This window comes from Nomascus leucogenys, chromosome 11 (assembly GCF_006542625.1).
Source record: "Nomascus leucogenys isolate Asia chromosome 11, Asia_NLE_v1, whole genome shotgun sequence".
Lineage (NCBI taxonomy): Eukaryota > Metazoa > Chordata > Mammalia > Primates > Hylobatidae > Nomascus > Nomascus leucogenys.
In genome coordinates, this window is record NC_044391.1 from 38,261 (window position 1) to 58,523 (window position 20,263).

Sequence of the window (20,263 nt, forward strand, 5' to 3'; positions counted from 1 at the left end):
ACTTGAACCCAGGCTGCAGTGAGCCGAGATAGTGCCACTGCACTCCAGCCTGGGTGACAAAGACTCCATCTCAAAAAAATAAAAAGAACAGCCTCTTACTTATCATCCTAAGTGCAAATTTCCCAAACAAAATACCAGAAAATGATATGTAGCAGCTGAGTGTTTGATAATTGAAAACACACACTCACACACTCTCACCATACCTCTCTCCAATCCAAAATGCCTCAAAGGCTCCAAGTCACTAATCATTCAAAACCTTCTATATGATGTCTAAATTTGATAATGGAAAAAATAGCATAAGCAGATTATTTAGAAATAGAGGTAACTGCCAGAAGAGCCAGATAATAAAGATTTGAGGGGACAGGGTCTCGGCCAGAGACAAATGGAAGAAAAAGGTACAAGAAGTTATTCGTTTTTTATTATAAGATTTTTCAAACTATTTGAATTTTAAAACTATATACACATACTTTTTTGAATAAAATTTAAAAAAAAAACTTTTTGAGGGTAAAAACCAACTCAACGCAACCCACCTTTCCCCTCCTCAGACCCTGTTAGGAATCCAGTGCCTGTCCACCTCTCTGCAACCCTCAACAGAGTCATGCCCTGATTTACGCTCTTGCCTCTGCCTAGAACACAAATCTTGCCAAAGTAAACATAACCTCTCCCCAAATTCCAACTCAATTCTTCCTCTTTAAAGCTCCAAGCCAGGAAGAACTTTCTTAAGCACCTGTTATATCATGTATCTTCCTGTTCTCCATTAAATGTCAACATTTGATTTCAACCAAGTAAAGCCCTTGAGATGAAGGATCTGCATGAAATTTGTATACTCTACAAAACCATAAATGATATAATCTCATAATACACTTCCTTGTTGGAAAATATTTGTAATCATTCCTTGTAACAAAAATACACACATAACCATATACATTCAAAAATTTGCTAAAGCCAGTACTTGTTTCAAATTATTAATTTAAAATTTTAATTAAATTAGTTGGAAACGCTGAAGAGCGCTATGCATCATGCATATGCTATTTCATGCAAAATTAACCAAATAGTTTCAAAGGCAGGTAGGTAGGATTTACTTGGACTACAATTTTAAAACCAAACTAATTGAGACAAAATACTGGAAGGAAAACAAGCTTTATTCAGAAAGTAATATAACTTTATGGGAAGAATAGTAATATGAACCAAATCCAAGGAACGTATTGTTTAAAGCAGGCCTAGTGACATTTTATCACTTAGTCTTTGTGTAACACTTCTCAAGCACAGGCAATCTTTGTTTTACTGCACTTCATCTTGTTTTTTTAAAATTCTTATAATTTAATTTTATTTCATATGAGATGGGTCTCCTCCCAAAGTGCTGGGATTACAGGCATGAACCACCATGCCCCACCTGTGCTTTTCAGATACTGTGTTTCTTACAAATTGAAGCTTTGTGACCACCCTGCACCCAGCAAGTCTGTTGGTGCCATTTTCCCAACAGCATGTGCTCACTTCATGTCTGTGTCACATTTTGATAATTCCCACAATATTTCAAAGTTCTTCATTATGATTCTGATATGGTGATCTGTGATTAGTAATCTTTGATGTCACTATTGTAATTGTTTTGAGGTGCCACGAATCATACCCATAAATCAGTGTGTTCTGACTGCTCCACTGACCAGCCTCTCCCCTATCTTTCTGCCTCTCTTCTGGCCTCCCTATTCCCAGAGGCACATCCATATTGAAATCAGACCAATTAATCTTACAATGGCCCCTAAGAGTTCAGGTGAAAGGAAGAATCTTAAATCTCTCAATTTAAATCAAAAACTAGAAATAATTAAAATTAGTGAGGAAGGTATGTTAAAAACTAAGATAGGCTGAAAGCTGGGCTTCTTGCACCAAACTGTTAACCAAGTTACGAATGCAAAGGAAGAGTCTTTGAAGGAAATTGAAAGTGCTACTACGGTGAACACAACAATGAAAAGAAAGCAAAGCAGCTTTATTGCTGATAAAGAGAAACTTTTAATGGCCTGGATAGAAGATCAAACCAGCCAAAACATTTCCTTAAGCCAAAACCTAATTCAAAGGGCTTAACTCTCTTCAGTTCTATCAAGGCTGAAAGAGGTAAAGAAGCTGCAGAAGAAAAGTTGGAACCCAACAGAGGTTGGTTCATGAAGTTTAAGGAAAAAGAAGCTGTTCCACAACGTAAAAGTGCAAAGTGAAGTATCAAGTGCTGATGGAGAAGCTGCAGTAAGGTATCCAGAAGGTCTTGCTAAGATCACTTAACAAAGTGGCTCCATTGAACAACAGATTTTCTTTTCTTTTTTTTTTTTTTTTAAGACAGAGTCTCACTCTGTTGCCCAGACTGCAGTGCAGTGGTGTGATCTCGGCTCACTGCAAGCTCCACCTCCTGGGTTCAGGCCATTCTCCTGTCTCAGCCTCCCGAGTAGCTGGGACTACAGGCGCCTGCCACCACGCCCAGCTAATTTTTTTTTTTTTTTTTGTATTTTTAGTAGAGACGGGGTTTCACTGTATTAGCCAGGATGGTCTCGATCTCCTGACCTCGTGATCCACCCACCTCAGCCTCCCAAAGTGCTGGGATTACAGGCGTAAGCCACCACGCCCGGCCGAAAAACAGATTTTCGTAGACAAAACAGCCTTCTATTGGAAGATGCCATCTAGACCTTTCATAACTTGAGAGATGTCAATGCCTGGCTTCAAGGCTTCAAAAAACAGGCTGCTTCTCTTGTTAGGAGTTAATACAACTGATGATGAGTTTAAGTTGAAGCCAATACTCATTTAACACTCTGAAAATTGTAGGGCCCTTCAGAATTATGCTAAATCTACTCTGTGCTCCAGAAATGCAACAAAGTCTGGATGACAACACATCTGTACACAGCATCGTTTACTGAATATTTTAAGGCCACAATTGAGACCTGCAGCTCAGGAAGAAAACAGACACTTTTCAAAATATTACTGATCGTTGACAATGCACTCGGTCACCCAAGAGCTCTAACAGAGATTGCTGCTTTCATACCTGTTAACACAAAATCCATTCTGCAGCCCATGGATCAAGGAGTCACTTTGACTTTCAAATCTTATTACCTTAGAAATACGTTTCAAAGACTGTAGCTACCACAGACAGTGATTCCTCTGAAGGATCTTGGCAAGGTAAACTGAAAACTTTTTATCATTCCAGATACCATTAAGAACATTTCTGATTCATGGGACAAGATCAAAATAACATTAACAGGCATTTGGAAGAAGCTGACATCAATCCTCATAGATGCCAGAGGGGTTTCAAGACTTCGGTGGAAGACGTCACTGCAGATGTGGTGGAAATAGAAAGAGACCTAGAAATAGAAGTGGAACCTAAAGATGTGACTGAATTGCTGCAATCTCATGATAAAACTTTAACAGATGAGGAGTTGCTTCTTACGGATGAGGAAAGAAAATGGTTTTTTGAGATAAATCCACCCAACAAAGATGCTCTGAACATTGTTTAAATGACAACAAGAGATTCAGAATATTACATAAACTTAATTAATAAAGCAGCAGCAGGGTTTCAGAAGATGGACTGCAACTTAAAGATGTACTACTGTGGGGCAGGAAGTGGTGGCTACCTGTAATCTCAGCACTTTGGGAGGTAAAGACAGGCAGATCACCTGAGGTCAGCAATTCGAGAACAGCCTGGCCAATATGGTGAAACCCTGTCTTTACCAAAAATACAGAAATTAGCTGGATGTGGTTGTGCGTGCCTGTAGTCCCAGCTACTCGGGAGGCTGAGGCAGGAGAACACTTGAACCTGGGAGGCAGAGGTTGCAGTGAGCCGAGATTGTGCCATTGCACTGCAGCCTGGGCGACAGAGCAAGACTCAATCTCAAAAAAATAATAATAAAATAAAAATAAAGATATTTTGGCAGGGCGCAGTGGCTCACACCTGTAATCGCAGCACTTTGGGAGGCCAAGGTGGGTGGATCACTTGGGGTCGGGAGTTCAAGAACCTGGCCAACATGGCGAAACCTCTTCTCTAGTAAAAATACAAAAATTAGCCGGGCATGGTGGCAGGTGCGCGCCTGTAATCCCAGCTACTCGGGAGGCTGAGGCAGAAGAATCGCTTGAACCCAGGAGATGGAGGTTGCAGTGAGCCAAAATCATGCCACTGCACTCCAGCCGGGGTGATAAGAGTGAGACTCTGTCTCAAAAAAGCAAAAACAAATAAAAATGTTTTACCGTGGGTGAAAACTGCTCTTAAACACCATCACGTGCAACAGAGAAATATTGTGTAAGAGGAAGAGTCCACTGGTGCAGCAGACTTCATCTGTGTCTTCAGCAACCACCACCCTAATCAGTCAGCAGCCGCCAACATCAAGGCAAGACAGACCCTCCAGCAGCAAAATGACTATGATTTGCTGAAGGCAGATTGTCAGCATTTCTTAGTAATAGCGTATTTTACAATTAAGATACATACTGTGTTTTCTCAGACACAACACTACTGTACGCTTGGTAAGCTACAGTGTAGTATAAACATAACTTTTTTTTAGACAGAGTCTCACTCTGTCACCCAGGCTGGAGTGCAGTGGCGTGATCTCGGCTCACTGCAACCTCTGCCTCCCGGGTTCAAGCGATTCTCCTGCCTCAGCCCCGAGCAGCTGGGACTACAGGCGCGCACCACCACACCCGGCTAATTTTTGTATTTTTAGTAGAGACAGGGTTTCACCATGTTGGTCAGGCTGGTCTCGAACTCCTGACCTCAAGATCTGCCCGCCTCAGCCTCCCAAGGTGCTGGGATTACAGGTGTGAGCCACTGCGCCCGGCCTAAACATAACATTTAAATGCACTCAGAAACCAAAAGATTTGGGACTTGCTTTGCTGTGGTGGTCTGGCTCCCAGCCCTCACTGTTGCACCTGTATGAGCAAGTCTGCTAATCCCTCAGCAGAGTAAATGACATCCCTTCTAACCCCAAATGTCTTTATACTAAAGAAATCTTTTTGTCTCTCAGATTAGTGGCTGCCAAAGAAGCTGATGGAAAAAAAAAGATTTGTTCAATAAATTATTTGAATCCCTACTGGGTGCCCCACATTGTTCTAACCTCAATAGCAATGAACAAATCAGGCAAACAGCCTTGCCCTCCTCATGGAGCCTATATTCTCATTTGCATGTGTGCATTAGTGCCAAGGAGGATGGAGGAAAGGGGCTAGGGAGAAAAACAAGTAAAATATAACACAGAATATGTGATGTGTCAGATGATGATACATGATATGGAGACAAGTCGGGAAGTGCACTGTGAATAGAGGTGGTTATTTGAAATTGGCTGTTCAAGAAAGTCCTCACTGAGGTGACATTTAAATTGTTACAGAAGTCTTTCTCCAAAGAATGGGAAACAGCAGATGGGGGAGTTCTGTGGAAGGTCAGAGAGGGAAAGAGGGTTGGGAGGTGGTGGGGTGGCAGACTGGCTCATATATAGGGCCCTCAGACTTCAGCTTTTCCTTTAGGTGACACAGAAAACCGTGGGAGAGTTTTAAGTAGCAACATGATCAGACATACGCCTTAAAAGCTTCCCTCTGGCTGCCGTACTAAGAATAAACAGCCTGACCGTTAAGGGTAGAGGCAGTCACCAGGGGACAGGCTACCTCAACAATCCACATCAAAGATGAGCTGCTTTAGTTGAGTGACAACAGTTAACTTGGTGAGTAGACTGATTCAGGATATATTTTGAAGACAGAACAAAAAGATTTTCTATCTGACTGGATTTGGGGTATGAGATAAAGAACAGAGTCATGGAAGACTAAGAATATGGTCTGAATTGTCACCTAAATCACTGAAATCAGGAAGACTATAAGAGGAACAGGTGTCAGTACCTGGAAATAAAAGTCTACAGAGGTCTAGGGAAGGGTCTGAGTTGGAGATACGTAAGTGTGAGAACACAGAAAGTTATGAAAAGCCACAGAATTGGACAAGAGCAATGAAACAGTCAGTATAGACAGAGAAGAGGTCTAAGGGCTGGCAGTCACCCTCACCCCCAGGATGATTTAGTATATATATCTGAGTTAGGGCCCAGTCATTTGAATCCTTAACAAGCTTCCCAAGTGATTCTGCTATCCTTCCAACTTTGAAAAGACCCATAGGCAAATGTTAAGATAACTTCAGGCTGAACTACAGAATTTTAACTTAACTAAGTTTAATTTTATTTATAGTTTCATAAGATGAAATCCATACTTCTAAATTCCACGAAAATTTTTCAAGAAAAACAAATACCTATCATAAATTAGACCATTAACTCCAAGTTCCTTCAATTTCCTTCTGTTTTCAGGATCATTGGTATCATCACCCCAGCAGAATATGACTAGTCCCTTAGCTTTTGCCTCTTGAATATAGGATGGGTTTCTGAGCAAGTCTTCAGTATGTACATTTATCCCCTAGAAGAAGAAAAATTAGTTGTGCATGAAAAAGAAACATTAACTGCAAAGCTAAATGCTCACACTCTAAATCAGTGCTCTCCAAAGTACAGTAGGCAGGAAAAGAAAATGTTAGATTTTTTTCTTCCAATTACTTTATGGTATTCTTTTTAACGGACACTTCATACATAAATATATTCATAATATATTACTATATACATAATTTATAAACATACATATTGAATGTGCAGTAAAAAATGTACTAATAGAATATGCTCTATCAAAACAAGCTTACATTCATGTGTAAAATGGGAATAATATTTTTAAAAGGCATACAGTCTAAACATTTTTAGATTATTCATAAAATCTATTCAGAAAGTTAAATTAAAAAATTTAACGTTATGCCTATAACAAATTTTGTACTTAATTTAATTGTTTTTCATCCTGAGATCTAATATCCTCGCTTTTAAGCAGAGCCACTTGTTTGCTACAGTTTAGTCAAAACGTTAGCATTAGATGTGTAAAGTAACATGAAATCTTTACTACTACTCTAAAATAGAAAATAGAAAATTAAAAGGTAAAAATTCAAACATAACTTACCAGTAGATTTTCAAACTGTGCAAAGCTCATTGCGATGGGGGTTGTCCGAGATCTGAGGTCCATGAGTTCGGGATAAATCTCAGATTTTCCTTGAGTTAAAAATAGTATGGGATATTTGTTCTGCTTTTGCCGAACCCTGAAAAGAAACAATTTAAAAAATACCTTTCAATGGGGGCTAACTGTAATATTCCTTTTTGAAATTTTAGGAAACACTGAAAGTATAAAGAAAACAAACGAGGCCGGGCATGGTGGCTCACACTTGTAATCCCAACACTTTGGGAGGCCAAGGCGGGCAGAGCACTTGCAGTCATGAGTTCAAGACCAGCCTGCACAACATGGCGAAACCCCGTCTCTACTAAAAATACAAAAATTAGCCAAGTATCATGCACAGGCCTGTAATCCCAGCTACTGAGGAGGCCAGGGCACAACATCACTTGAACCCTGAAGGCAGAGGTTGCAGTGAGCCGAGATCACACCACTGCACTCCAGCCTGGGCAACAGAACAAGACTCTGTCTCAAATAAATAAATAGATTTAAAAAAAAAAAAAGAAAGGAAACAAAGAAAAATATTCCCATTTCTCAGAGAAAACCACCATTAACATGTGTTGCCTTTCAGGCCAGGTACAGTGCAGTGGCTCATGCCTGTAATCCAAACACTTTGGAAAGCCAAGGCAGGAAGGTCACTTGAGCCTAAGAATTTGACACCAGCCTGTGAAACAGGAAGAGACCTCATTTCTACAAAAAAATACAAAATTAGCCAGTCTTAATGGCATGCACATGCAGTCCCAGCTACTCAAGAGGCCAAGGCAGGAAAACTGCCTGTGCCCAAGAGGTCAGGGCTGCAGTGTCATCATCGCACCACTGCAGCCTGGGTGACAGAGTGAGATCCTGTCTCAAAAACAATTTTTTTTAAATAAAAGATAAATACAAATTTAAAATTTTTCTATACAAGAGCTAAAATATTCTCAGATATCAGCAGTGATACATCCCTAGGGAGCTTACAGTATGGAAAGGAGTATATGACCTGCCTGTAAAATAAAGGGTGTAAGGCTCTAGGACCTAGTAGGTGTGGACTTCACAGGAGTAGTAGGCACCCTAGCAAGCAGTGAAGAAAGGGCATGAGGACACACACAACCTGACATGATTTCAGAGGACAGATCACGGGGGAAAGCTGGACAACTACCCCACCTCCAGACCGGTGCCTTAAGTCCTGGACACATTCTAAGAGTATAGGAAAAAACACGGAGTATTACTCACATTGTGCAAATATCTGCATCAAATGAAGAAAACACTATTCTCCTCTTCCCAGAATTTTCTAAAACAGTTTTTAAAATTATATCCAAAAACAGATTCATGTCAAAATATGTTGATAAGTTACCATCCCACATTCCATCCTATGTGAAAGAGAAAGCAAAATAAAAGTCACTGCACATCCTAAAATCAGTGCTGGAAACTGTCTTTATTCTGGCAAGCTGCGATAAAAAAACCCCTGACAGCATCTAGTCCAACTATTATTTTATAGATGATGTAACCTGAAAAGATTAAGTGATCTGCCCAAGATCACAAAGCTATTTAGTGATGACACAGGTCATAATTCAGATATAGAGACTCTCAGACAAAAAAGAAGTAACTATTAACTATATCATCAATACACTTTTGCATTAATAAAGTTAAAATAAAAGCTAAAACTCTAGAATTTTGCAGTCTGCTATGACTTTATTTGCATAAATTATAAGACACATCATCTGCTAACAAATTAATAAAATGTCCCTATTAATTATTAATTAACAGTTTAAAAGTCTCATTCTTTGGGTCTTGGGCATATCAAGTAACCAAAAATTAATTAAAATAATTCAATAAATATAGCCAAGACACCAAGCCAGCTCTATTGACATTCAAATGTTAAACGTTTTAAGTATTAGTCACTGAAATAATTCTAGAAGCTCAGAAAACTAAAAATCACATTATTAGGGAAACCTTAGTTGAGAATTCACTACATTAACAAGGACCAGCTTGTCACAAACAGCATAATTTGAGGGCAATTACAGATTATTCTGACCAAAACAAATTCAAGGGTATTGCTCAACGCCCAGTCATGACATCTGAATTAACTACTTTCAACACCCCACACTCTACTACCCCAAGCCCCTTGCAATACATCCCATCAATCTGCACATATTCTCTCTGATATATTCAATAGTTAGCTAATTGTTTTCCGCAACTGAAATATAAGTCCCAGGAAGACAAGGCCTTATTCTCTTTTGTGGACTACTTGTCCCGAGCACTTGGAAAACGCCTGGTCCATAGCAGCTTTTCAAAAAATATTTGTTGAACAAAAAAATGACTAAATTTGTAAGTGATTTAAAACAACTGCAGATATTTTTTTTCCTGAGTAATTATTACTAGCAGAAAACTGCTTAGAAAATTATTTAAAACATATTCTTATATGGGACATAAGTAAGTAAAAACTAAATCCAAGAGAAGTGACTGTCCACTTTATAAGTAGCTCCCCAAAACCATCATATTGTTCACACAAGACACATGTAAATTGAAATTTCTACAATATTCATCATTAATTTGAAATACTTACGTACTAGCATGAATGCAAGTTATGTTTTATTTAAAGGGTCCAATAAGCATTGTGCTTGATGGAGGAAGCCACAATGAGATTTCAATTTAGCTTATTCCATTAAAATACAAAGATAAGAATGAAAGAATTTTTTAGAAAGGGCATAGAGAGTACAGAATGTGCTGCATAGAGAATTACTTACCCTTTGTTGGCAGATCCATTTTATTTCAATGTTAAACCCTACATCTTCTGGCAAAGACTCCAAAACCTATGGTTTTGTTTGTTGGTGGTAAATTTTGTTTTTGATGAGATGGATAGCAGAATAAGAAAACAAAAAATAGAATTATTACTAAAAATAATAAGAATTTATCATTAGTAGCAATAAAATGTTTTGTGCATAATGCACAAACATATTTTGTCATACTCAAAGTGACAACCTGGTAGATGATTATGTTAAATAAGGTCCAAAGAAATTAAGCAGCAAAAGCAGGAGTCTCAGGCACCGTCTGTGATAACTGACCAACACAAAGATGGTCCTTAACCTCAAATCCTTTTCGCCATTACTAGTAAACATCCCAAGTGAACTCTCACACAATAGGCGGCATCATGAATTCAAGACATTTGTCACGTATTCTACATTGCGTTTGGGGGTGTCAATCCACTTGCCTCAAACCGATGAAAACCATGATTTTTAGACTGTTTTGAAGGTGATGATGCCAAACAAATACCATAACTTCCTGAAAGATGTATCCCCAAATGAAAAGATTATGCTGCAGCTCATAAATCACAAAAGTTATAATTTATATAAATGACAAATGCTATCAGTGTATCTAAACTAAATTATCTAGACACTTTGCCATCAGATTATTTTGGCAGTTGTAACTAGAAAATGGCATTGAAAATATGAAACTTGGTTAGTAACCTCCAAAGAACGGACTTGTTCAGTCTTAAACATGAAGCCCAGACATATACATAAATATGCTCAGGGCAAAATGAATTTAACAGAGATTATGTTTTATTGTTATTATTTTTGAGGCATAGTCTCACTCTGTAACCCAGGCTGGAGCACAGTGGCACAATCTCGGTTCACTGCAACCTCCTCTTCCGGGGTTCAAGCAATTCTCCTGCCTCAGGGCCCGAGTAGCTGGGATTACAGGTGCCTGCCACCACACCTGGCTAACTTTTTGTATTTTAGTAGAGATGGGTTTCACCATGTTGACTAGGCCGGTCTGAAACTCCTGACCTCAGGAGATCCACCTGCCTTGGCCTCCTGAAGTGCTGGGATTACAGGCGTGAGCCACTGTGCCCGGCAGATTATTTTAGATACTTCAAAATTTTAGGTATCAAAGAACATGTGTAGCATATATGGTATTGAATTTTTTAACAGCAAATAAATGCATACAAACAGAATAATACAGTGGTAAGAACACAGCCCAGGAGTCTGGTGACCTGGCATCTAGCTCTGGGTCTACTCTTAACCAGCTGCATGTAAAGTATAGCATCTAAAACAGTTTGTATTCAATTTTGTGTGGGACTTTTTTTATTTTCTCCTATATCTAAAGACTTATTTAACACATCTGTCACATTTTTGCTGGACTAATGCAAAATGAGAAAGACTAGGACAATATATTAGTGTTGAGATTGCTAAAAGGCGAATTTGCCAGAAAAGTGTCTATATAATGAGATTTATATTTGGTATTATTTTGGCATTAAAATTTCTTTTTTTTTTTTTTTTTTTTTTTGAGACGGAATCTCGCTCTGTCATCCAGGCTGGAGTGCAGTGGCGTGATCTCGGATCACTGCAAGCTCTGCCTCCCGAGTTCACGCCATTCTCCTGCCTCAGCCTCCCAAGTAGCTGGGACTACAGGCACCCACCACCACGCCTGGCTAATGTTTTGTATTTTTAGTAGAGACGGGGTTTCACATGTTAGCCAGGATGATCTTGATCCCCTGACCTCATGATCCACCTGCCTTGGCCTCCCAAAGTGCTAGGATTACAAGCGTAAGTCACCACGCCTGGCCAAAATTTCTTTGTGATTGAATTATAATGGCAAAGTGAGTAAATGCGTTTGTGTGCGTGTTTTAACTTATTTGACTAAAAGGTTGTCAAACCTGTATTAAAATTTAAATTTTTTTTCCTGGGAATCATGAGATTTCTAAACAACAAATGATTTTAGAAAATTGAATTAGAAGAAATTATCTTATTTAGATGGGCTTCATAAGTACCTTAAAAGTTATACAAATTATATTTTATTTATTTATTTATTTTTGAGACAGGATCTCTCTCTGTTGCCCAGGCTGGAGTGCAGTGGCACAATCACAGCTCACTGCAGCCTCAACCTCCTGGGCTTAAATCGTCTGCCTGCCCCGGCCTCCCAAAGTGCTGGGATTACAGGAATGAGCCACCATGACTGGCCAAAAATGATGTTTTAAATGCACTAGGATAATGTTCATTGTAGGGGCTCTCTTTTAGCACCCTTTTTGCAGATGCTAATACTACTTAATTACAGAATAATCAATACTTAATTTACCTTTAACCACTGAAATTTTAATGATTTAGATTGTTTTATGAACCCCTAAAGAAATACATACCTAAATATTTTAACAAAATCTTCATTATAGTCACTTCTTTCCTTTCTAAATCATATATATATTTACATACACGTTTTAGCAAGTAGCTAATATACTAGATAAAACCCATTAAGCTAATAAGCTCCACTCTCCAAATAAGAATTTCCACATAATAGTAAACTAAAATTACCTATTTTTGCCTAAGAAATCTACTATACCTGACATGAACAGAAAAAGACAATGAGAAAGACCAGAATTTAGAAACTGGAGTCGGCGGAACAAAAGCAGAGCCAGCATCTCCTCGGCATCTGTCTGGGCTTTCCTGATGCTGTCAAGGGTGTTCCTGTATTAAATTGTATCCAGTTTTTAAGTCTTCATGCTAGTTTTTGTGTGAAGATCTATTTTTTCAGAGTGAATTTCTGAAATTTCAATATCATCTTAAGTAAGAGGGGCACTTATTTTCTTTGGTTGAACTCACTTTCCTCTCAAAACTAAGGAACAGTTTAAAATATTGTTTAAAAAAAAAACAACTGCCTCTCCCATCATCACTTTTCTCTCACTCCTATACCTGTGCCCTCTCCTTCCCATTTATAAACAGAAATACATGGATTTGCCACTCTTACCAAATTAACATACTGAGATGGGAATTTTTATTTATTTGAGCAGAAGTTACTCTTGGGGAAAGAAAAAAAGTTGCACAAGCATACCACACAAGAATGTATCTTGTTGGCTGGGTGTGTTGGCTCATGCCTGTATTCTCAACCCTTGGGGAGGCTGAGGCTGGGGGACAGCGTAAGTCCAGGGGCTTGAATTCCCTTCAGACCAGCCTGGGCAACAAGGAGAGACCATCTCTACAAAAAAAATTAAAAAATTAGCTAGGCATGGTGGTGCACACCTGCAGTCCCAGCTACTTGAGAGACTGAGTGAGGTGGGAGGATCGCCTGAGCCAAGGAAGTTGAGCCTGCAGTGAGCCCTGATCACGCCACTGCACTCAGCCTGGGTGACAAAGTGAGATTGTCACACACACACACACACACACACACACACACACACACACAGACAGTATCTTCTCTAAAAGGCACCAATGATGACAAATTCATATTAACATTATCTTTAACATAGCCTTTTTAGGATCATTTTAAGAAACAAAAGTAAATTATTCATACATAATAAAGTTAATGATAGCCTTGCCTTGGTTTTCCTCAATAACTTACCATCTTAAGAGAAGGAAATGGCTGATTTTCTGAAAAGGAATTTTCCTCCTGGACCACAGATTCTGAAATTTTAAAATACAAAATCTCAGTAAATAAAATACCACTAAGGGCTTTCTTAAATCCTTAGTGCCAAAAAAAAACAGGGAAAGAAAGAGAGTGCGTGTGGGAGCAAACGCGAGAGCATAAGTAACTCTGAGATCCCTTTTTTTTTTTTTTTTATAGAGGTAGGGTCTCACTCTGTCATCTAGGCTGGAACACAGTGGCATTATCATCGCTCAATGTAGCCTCAAACTCAAGCAGGCTCAAGCATTGATCCTGCAGCCTCAGACTCCCGAGTAGCTATGCCCACAGACATGCACTACCACATCCAGCTCGTTTTTAAAATTTTTTTGTAGAAATGAGGTCTACGTTGCTCAGGCTGATCTTGAACTCCTGGCCTCAAGCAATTCTCCCAACTAGGCCTCTAAAACTGCTGGGATTACAGGAGTGGGCCACCATGCCCAGCCCCTATATGCAGTATTTTTAAAGGCTCTTGTATGTATTAAACATCAAAAACCCATTTTCTAAATAAGCAACCTTCATGAAAACCAGTTTGCAACGATTAATAGACACCAGTCTGTAGACCCAAGAGTGATTACTTTCTTATAAAATTTGTACTAAAGTACTACTCTTTAAAAAGTAGTCACAAGCTGTGATTTTGCTATTTCTCCAGAGAATTAAGAGTTGTGTGATTTTGCTAAGACTACTATTTGAAATACTCAGAACAGCTCAGAAATTACAAATTAAGAGAATATATAGCTACTATTGTGCTTTTGTTATCATTATCAATTAATCAATATAGACTAAAAAAAGAATTATTTTCCAAAAGTGGAAAAAATTAAAATATCAAGTTTTTCTTAAAAACACACACACAAAACCTGTATTACAAATTCAAAGATAAAATCATGTAAAATTTTCCAGTGGAATAAACTAAAGGTAAAATTCATTTTATTACTAAGACTCATAAAATATCTATAAGCCTATATATAGTTATGTTTATGCTCTGGGTGGGGATAATCTTTGGTCTTAAGCACTTCACAATCTTTATACAGATATTAAAACTGTATGGTTATCATAATTACAGATAAACACCTGTATCTGTAGTACACCTACTATATATACAGCACCATCAGTCTCTGGGAATATAAAAACATTTTCCTACCCCTGAGGGGCCAACATTCTAGTTGAAAAGGCAGGACATAGTTGAAAATAAAGGATTTAAAATGAATACAATAAGCCTCATATGAATGGCACAGCCATTAATTTCTACGGGAGTAGAAAAGTGAAGTGAAATTATAAAGGGATGTGGTAGGCAGGACAAAGCTTGCCCACGGTCATAACAGGTAAATGAAGAGCTGGTTCAGATTGACCCTGTAGCCAGATCCTATAGTTGATTTACTTTCTACTTTGTAATGGTTAAGAATCTTGGAAAGATTGATAGGTATTAATACTTTGATCATCAAGCTAAGAAAAGCAATGCAATGGTTACTATACACATGATATATATTTAGTAGAAAACAAATGCAAATTAATTTCTGAACTAGAAAATTACATTTAGAAGGCCCAGTATTATACTCATAAAAATGACCAAGTATGTGCTAAAATGATTTTTAAAATCCTACTAATGCTAACTACAAAAGGAAAACAGTGTTTCCATATTGGTACATACCTTTCCGATCCTTAGATTTCAGTGCAGTCACATGAGTGAGCTAGAAAGCAAACAAACAAAATGAAATCAGAAAGGAGGCCTTAGCTTATGAAGAGATGGTTAACAGAACTATATCTTGAAAAACTAGCAAGATAAAAAAGCCTATAAAATGTAGAACTATCAGTTTAATAAGAATAAGCACTAGCCACTATATATATTTTATATGTGCATACACATATTTAAGATAATGATCAAATACTCAATTAGGGAAGAATATAGAAATTCTTCACTAGATAACTGTTAATAGGGAATCATGCATTTATTTAGGTTCCTAATAGAGATAGGAAGAGGTACCATGTAAAATTACATGATACAAAATATTCAAAGGTATTGGAAATTAACATATATTTACCAACTATTGCATAAAAGGCCTATTGTAAAATAATGACCATTATATGAAGAAGGGCTACTGCAGAGCAGAAGCAACCTAAAGATTAAGAATGAGAAGGGCTAGCCACTATGGCCTACAAAAACTCATGGTCTAGTTCGTTCCTTCATAAATACAAAAACCAGTGGGGTCCATGGAAATGGTTGGAGAAGACAGCTGGATCAATACAGAACCCTTCTCCCAAACAGAACAGAATACCAAAACACACACTCTACACATTAAATGTTAACAGTCATCCCCATGTGCAAAGAGAACATAACCATGTAACAAGCAAGTACAACAGTCCTAAAGCTAAGGGATAATTTACATTCCGTGTTATTATTAGTACCTTTAACAACTGGAGTTGGTCAAATGTTAATTCTTTTACTGGAATTTCAAATAATTCAACTGGATCAGCATCAAATTTCTAAAAAAAAAAAAAAAAAAAAAAGAAATAAAGAAAATTAAAAGTGAGCCCTAAATGATTACTGAATGCTTACACTAGACAGGCCTAGCAACTCTATTTACTCAACAATGAGAATAACTGTTAGTAGCCATACTGAGCCCACGCAGGACAGCCCTTCTAACCTAACACCACCTCCCAGCCCTTACATTCTCGCTTTCGTTTTTATTGCAGTGTAGAATACCTGGAAGGAAAATGCAGCTGGGAGAAAGGTATAGTGCTGAAGACAACTGAGGATAGAACCAGAAGTCAGTCATCTCCCCTACTTCCTGTTATGCTGTCTATACATTTTCTTTGATACTTACCCATAGTACATGACTAGAAATCAATATGAAAGTACTATATAAAATTTATTTCTGTAAGTTTCTAATGTTTTCAAAGACTTCTAAACATTCGATTAAAAACAGCAGACACACCAAATGTCATGAAAAAATTGTCTGATTAGCTATAAACCATAACACTTAAGCACTCTGAGCTATCATGTTTCCCCCACAAGAAAATCTGCTGTATTAGGTTTTAATGTCTATCAAATGATCAGTGTCACTCTGTTGAAGGCACTTCTACAGTAAATGAGTCACCAATAAATCATCTGTCCAACAAATATACTGAAAACCATCACATATATATTCATTCATGTACATTGGTATGAACCTGTACATGCATAAAGTTTTTCTGGAATATACAAGAAACTATTAAGAGTAAGACAGAACAAGGAAAAACAGGAAAGATTTATTTCTCATTTCATAATCTGAAATACTTATATTTTTTCTAATGAACATGAATTGTTTTTATAAGAAAAACACCAGCTTAAACATCAAAATTCAATATAAAAGTTCATTGCTTTCATTTCTCAATTAACTCATTCAAGTTCAACTTCAGATCAAGATATAGCCTAGTGAAAATGGGGCATTAGTAATATTTGAACTCTCACTGATTTTCCTAAGTAAATTGTAGCTCGGCTGGGTGCAGTGGCTCACGTCTGTAATCCCGGCACTTTGGGAGGCTGGGGTGGGCGGATCACCTGAGGTCAAGAGTTTGAGACCAGCCTGGCCAACATGGTGAAGCCCCATCTCTACTAAAAAATACAAAAATTAGCTGGGCGTGGTCCAGCTACTTAGGAGTCTGCAGTCCTAGATACTTAGGAGGCTGAGGCAGGAGAATTGCTTGAACCCAGGAGGTGGAGGTTGAGCCAAGATCACGCCACTGCACTCCAGCCTAGGCGGCAGAGCGACACTCAGTCTCAAATAAATAAATAAATAAATTGTAGCTAGATCAATGAATCGCAATCTTGGCTAATAAGGGCATTTATCACTTCACTCTTTCTCATTTATCTTTTCATTATGTTCTTCCATGGCTAAAACGACCTGTTCCATGTGTTTGGTCACTCTACTCATGTAATCTGAATAGATGCACCTCCTTCCTTTCGTCCCTTCCTCCCCTCCCCTCCCCTTCCTTCCTTTCTTCCTTCCTTCTCCTAATACCATTTCACAGAAACAAGAGTCCTTTCCTATACATCATATATACATCATAATAATCCAACCCCTAGGAACTCTGATTAAAATTCACCAGCAGGTGGTGCCAGGGTCCTTGTCACACTCTTTAATACAACAGACAGTATCTGGTACAGTGATGTTAGCCAACTAGACTAACTTTAAATCAACTCGGTTGGAAATTAATACCCAACGCAGTTTTAGAGTCTAAGTCCCCGAGAAATCACTTGGTTACATAGTATACTGATGTTTAGGGACTATATCATTATCATGATTATGTTCGTACAAAAACAATTACAGTTTTTTTAAAGCTATATATTTTTCAATCTCATTCTGGATCCCGCCCATTATGCCCTCTTCTCCATTCTTCTGGTCCCTGCTCCAATTCAGGCTTACCTTTCCTGTAGCCCACATTGCTGCTCGCGCTGCCTATTCATCAGCTACCAAAACATTAGTCTTGAACATTTCCCTTTTCAGCTAAAAAGTATTTCCTACCCCCCTAGCTCTTGAGTCTAAACCTCTTCACTGAGTCCCTCCACCATCTAACTCCAAACCTCTTTTTGAATTTTTCACTGTGGCTCACTAGCCTTATTAATTGAAGAAGCTTGAAGCAGAAACAGCTGGAATCCTAGAAAACAAACACTGTGATATCTTCCTCTCTTGCCTCAATATAGTAGCACAGACAGACCGCTACAGAAACCACCTGGAATGTCCCTTTTCTGTAACATAATAAAGTACATTCAGCAATAGAGCCCTAGTAGTCAGTATTCCCATCTCATCACTGCCTCAATATTGCAAGAGCCTGAGAGGGAAGGACTGGCAGTAATTCACCAAGAAAATGAATTAACCAATTCTATTTAATAAGCAATTAAAAATATAAAAAAACTTCCTAGTTTTTAAACCTTTTACTTAACATTAAGAGTTTGAAATGAAGAAATTTCCACGTACCTTCTTCATAGTCAAACAGCAGGTAAGATCATGATATACCACGGGCACAAAGTCCTTTGAAAGGTGTACATCAAATTCTACAAAGGCTGCACCCTGACAGAAGGAAGCAAGTATTTGAAAAACATTGCCTGGTACACAGTACATCTCAAACTGCAAGAACATAAGAAATTTTTGTTCACTATAAAATTATGGACCTGTACAAACTTTTTCTAAAATGTATTCTCTTAAACAATGGCTTTTCTCTTTTGCAAAAGCACAGCTGCTTTTTCCTGGCAAAAAAAAAAAAAAAAAAAAAGACAGAATCACTTCAAAACACCCAGAGGCACCACAGTGGCAGTAAGACAGCCTTTGGGGCTGTCACTTCTGCAACTGCTATTGGCAGAAAAGGAACCTAACAAGAGCCCCGAGCTCAGGGATCCCTCACATTGCTGCCCACTGCCCCTGCAAACCTTAGCTGCACAGCTAACATGAAAGATTTGGTGAGGGAAGGAATAAGCTGCAAAGCGCCTTAGCTCGGCTCCTTAGGGCACCTGAGCAGTCCACTGTACAGCCTTTCTCAGCAAAATGTCAGTACTGAATGAAAGAGGAAGCCATAACTGCTGATGAACAGACAGAGAAAACAGAAACAGGAAAAAGATGATGCTCATGTCCGGTTTCCTAACGAACGCCAAACAAATGAGGAAGACATGAATTATAGTTAAAGCCAAATTTCTAAAAAGCAGATCCATATAGAAGGAGCAGGACTGAAATTAATTTAAAGAAAAAAAAAAAAAAGAAAAAGGCAGATCCACTCACCCCATGAATTAATTCAGTTAAAGTCTGTATGTCATAAACTGACATGCAAATATGTACCTTTTCTGAAAGAAGGCCAGCTGCGACGGAAGCAAGGTTTGAAAATTCTGTAACACTACTTTACTGAAAAGATGGGTGCATTTCTATCCCTTACACTGGCTATAAGTTGTCAAGGGGTAGAATTCAACTTGGGAATACACATGGATCACAGACTAGAGTCAAAGGAGTTCAAGAGTCTGGCGAGGAAGCCTACTTCGTTGCAGACTTCTGAAGCGGGAAACTTAGCACCTCTTATTTTAAACAAGACAATACCAAAACCCTTTCTACCAACGAGGACAAACCCTACCATTCCCAAGTAGTTCTAACTATTAAACATTTTAAGTTGTAGCTTTCTAATTTGTTTGGTTTTAGACAACCATAATCCTTATAGAAAATAATTTTAGTAGAAGGCAAAACTTAATCCCAAAATTCATTGTGAGGTTTAAGTAATAAGCCAATAACAGACCGAAACATCTTCATAGATATGTATTTAACATTATAATAAGCCAATAATAATTAAAATAACACATCTGAAAATGTGATCCCTGTCAGTTATAAAGGATTTCATTAGAATATGGAAGAAAAAGGCTTAATTAAATCCTCTCTCAAAAAGCACATATCTAAAAATTATTGGAGGGGTGCAGTGGCTCACGCCTATAATGCCAGCACTTTGGGAGGCTAAGGCAGTCAGATCACCTGAGGTCAGAAGTTCAGCCTGGCCAACATGGTGAAACCCCATCTCTACTAAAATTACAAAAATTAGCTGGGCATGGTGGCACACGCCTGTAATCTCAGCTACTCGGGAGGCTGAAACAGAAGAATTGCTTGAACCTAGGAGGTGGAGGTTGCAGTGAGCCGAAATCACGCCACTGCACTCCAGCCTGAGTGACAGAACAAAACTCCATCTCAAAAAAAAAAAAAAAAAAAAAATTAACAGGGTCATCACACCGGCATGATGGCTCGTGCCTGTAATCCTAACACTTAGGGAGGCCAAGTGAGGACATTGCTTGAGCCCACAAGTTCGAAACCAGTCTGAGCAACATAGTGAGATCCTGTCTCTACAAAAAATACAACAATTAGCC

General features: G+C 38.3%; 1 protein-coding gene across 3 annotated transcripts in view; it reads right to left on the minus strand.

The window, feature by feature from the left end:
- GPCPD1 (glycerophosphocholine phosphodiesterase 1) overlaps positions 1 to 20,263 on the minus strand; it is a 67,730-nt gene that overhangs the window by 7,209 nt on the left and 40,258 nt on the right. For all 3 annotated transcript variants that reach the window (XM_030821949.1, XM_030821948.1, XM_030821947.1), the window contains 8 exons: positions 18,351 to 18,443; positions 15,799 to 15,876; positions 15,044 to 15,083; positions 13,336 to 13,397; positions 9,753 to 9,818; positions 8,239 to 8,375; positions 6,982 to 7,117; positions 6,242 to 6,402 (listed from right to left, as the gene is read on the minus strand). In XM_030821949.1, the coding sequence (XP_030677809.1) occupies positions 6,242 to 6,402; positions 6,982 to 7,117; positions 8,239 to 8,375; positions 9,753 to 9,818; positions 13,336 to 13,397; positions 15,044 to 15,083; positions 15,799 to 15,876; positions 18,351 to 18,443 (773 nt within the window). The remainder of the gene's footprint in view (positions 1 to 6,241; positions 6,403 to 6,981; positions 7,118 to 8,238; positions 8,376 to 9,752; positions 9,819 to 13,335; positions 13,398 to 15,043; positions 15,084 to 15,798; positions 15,877 to 18,350; positions 18,444 to 20,263) is intronic.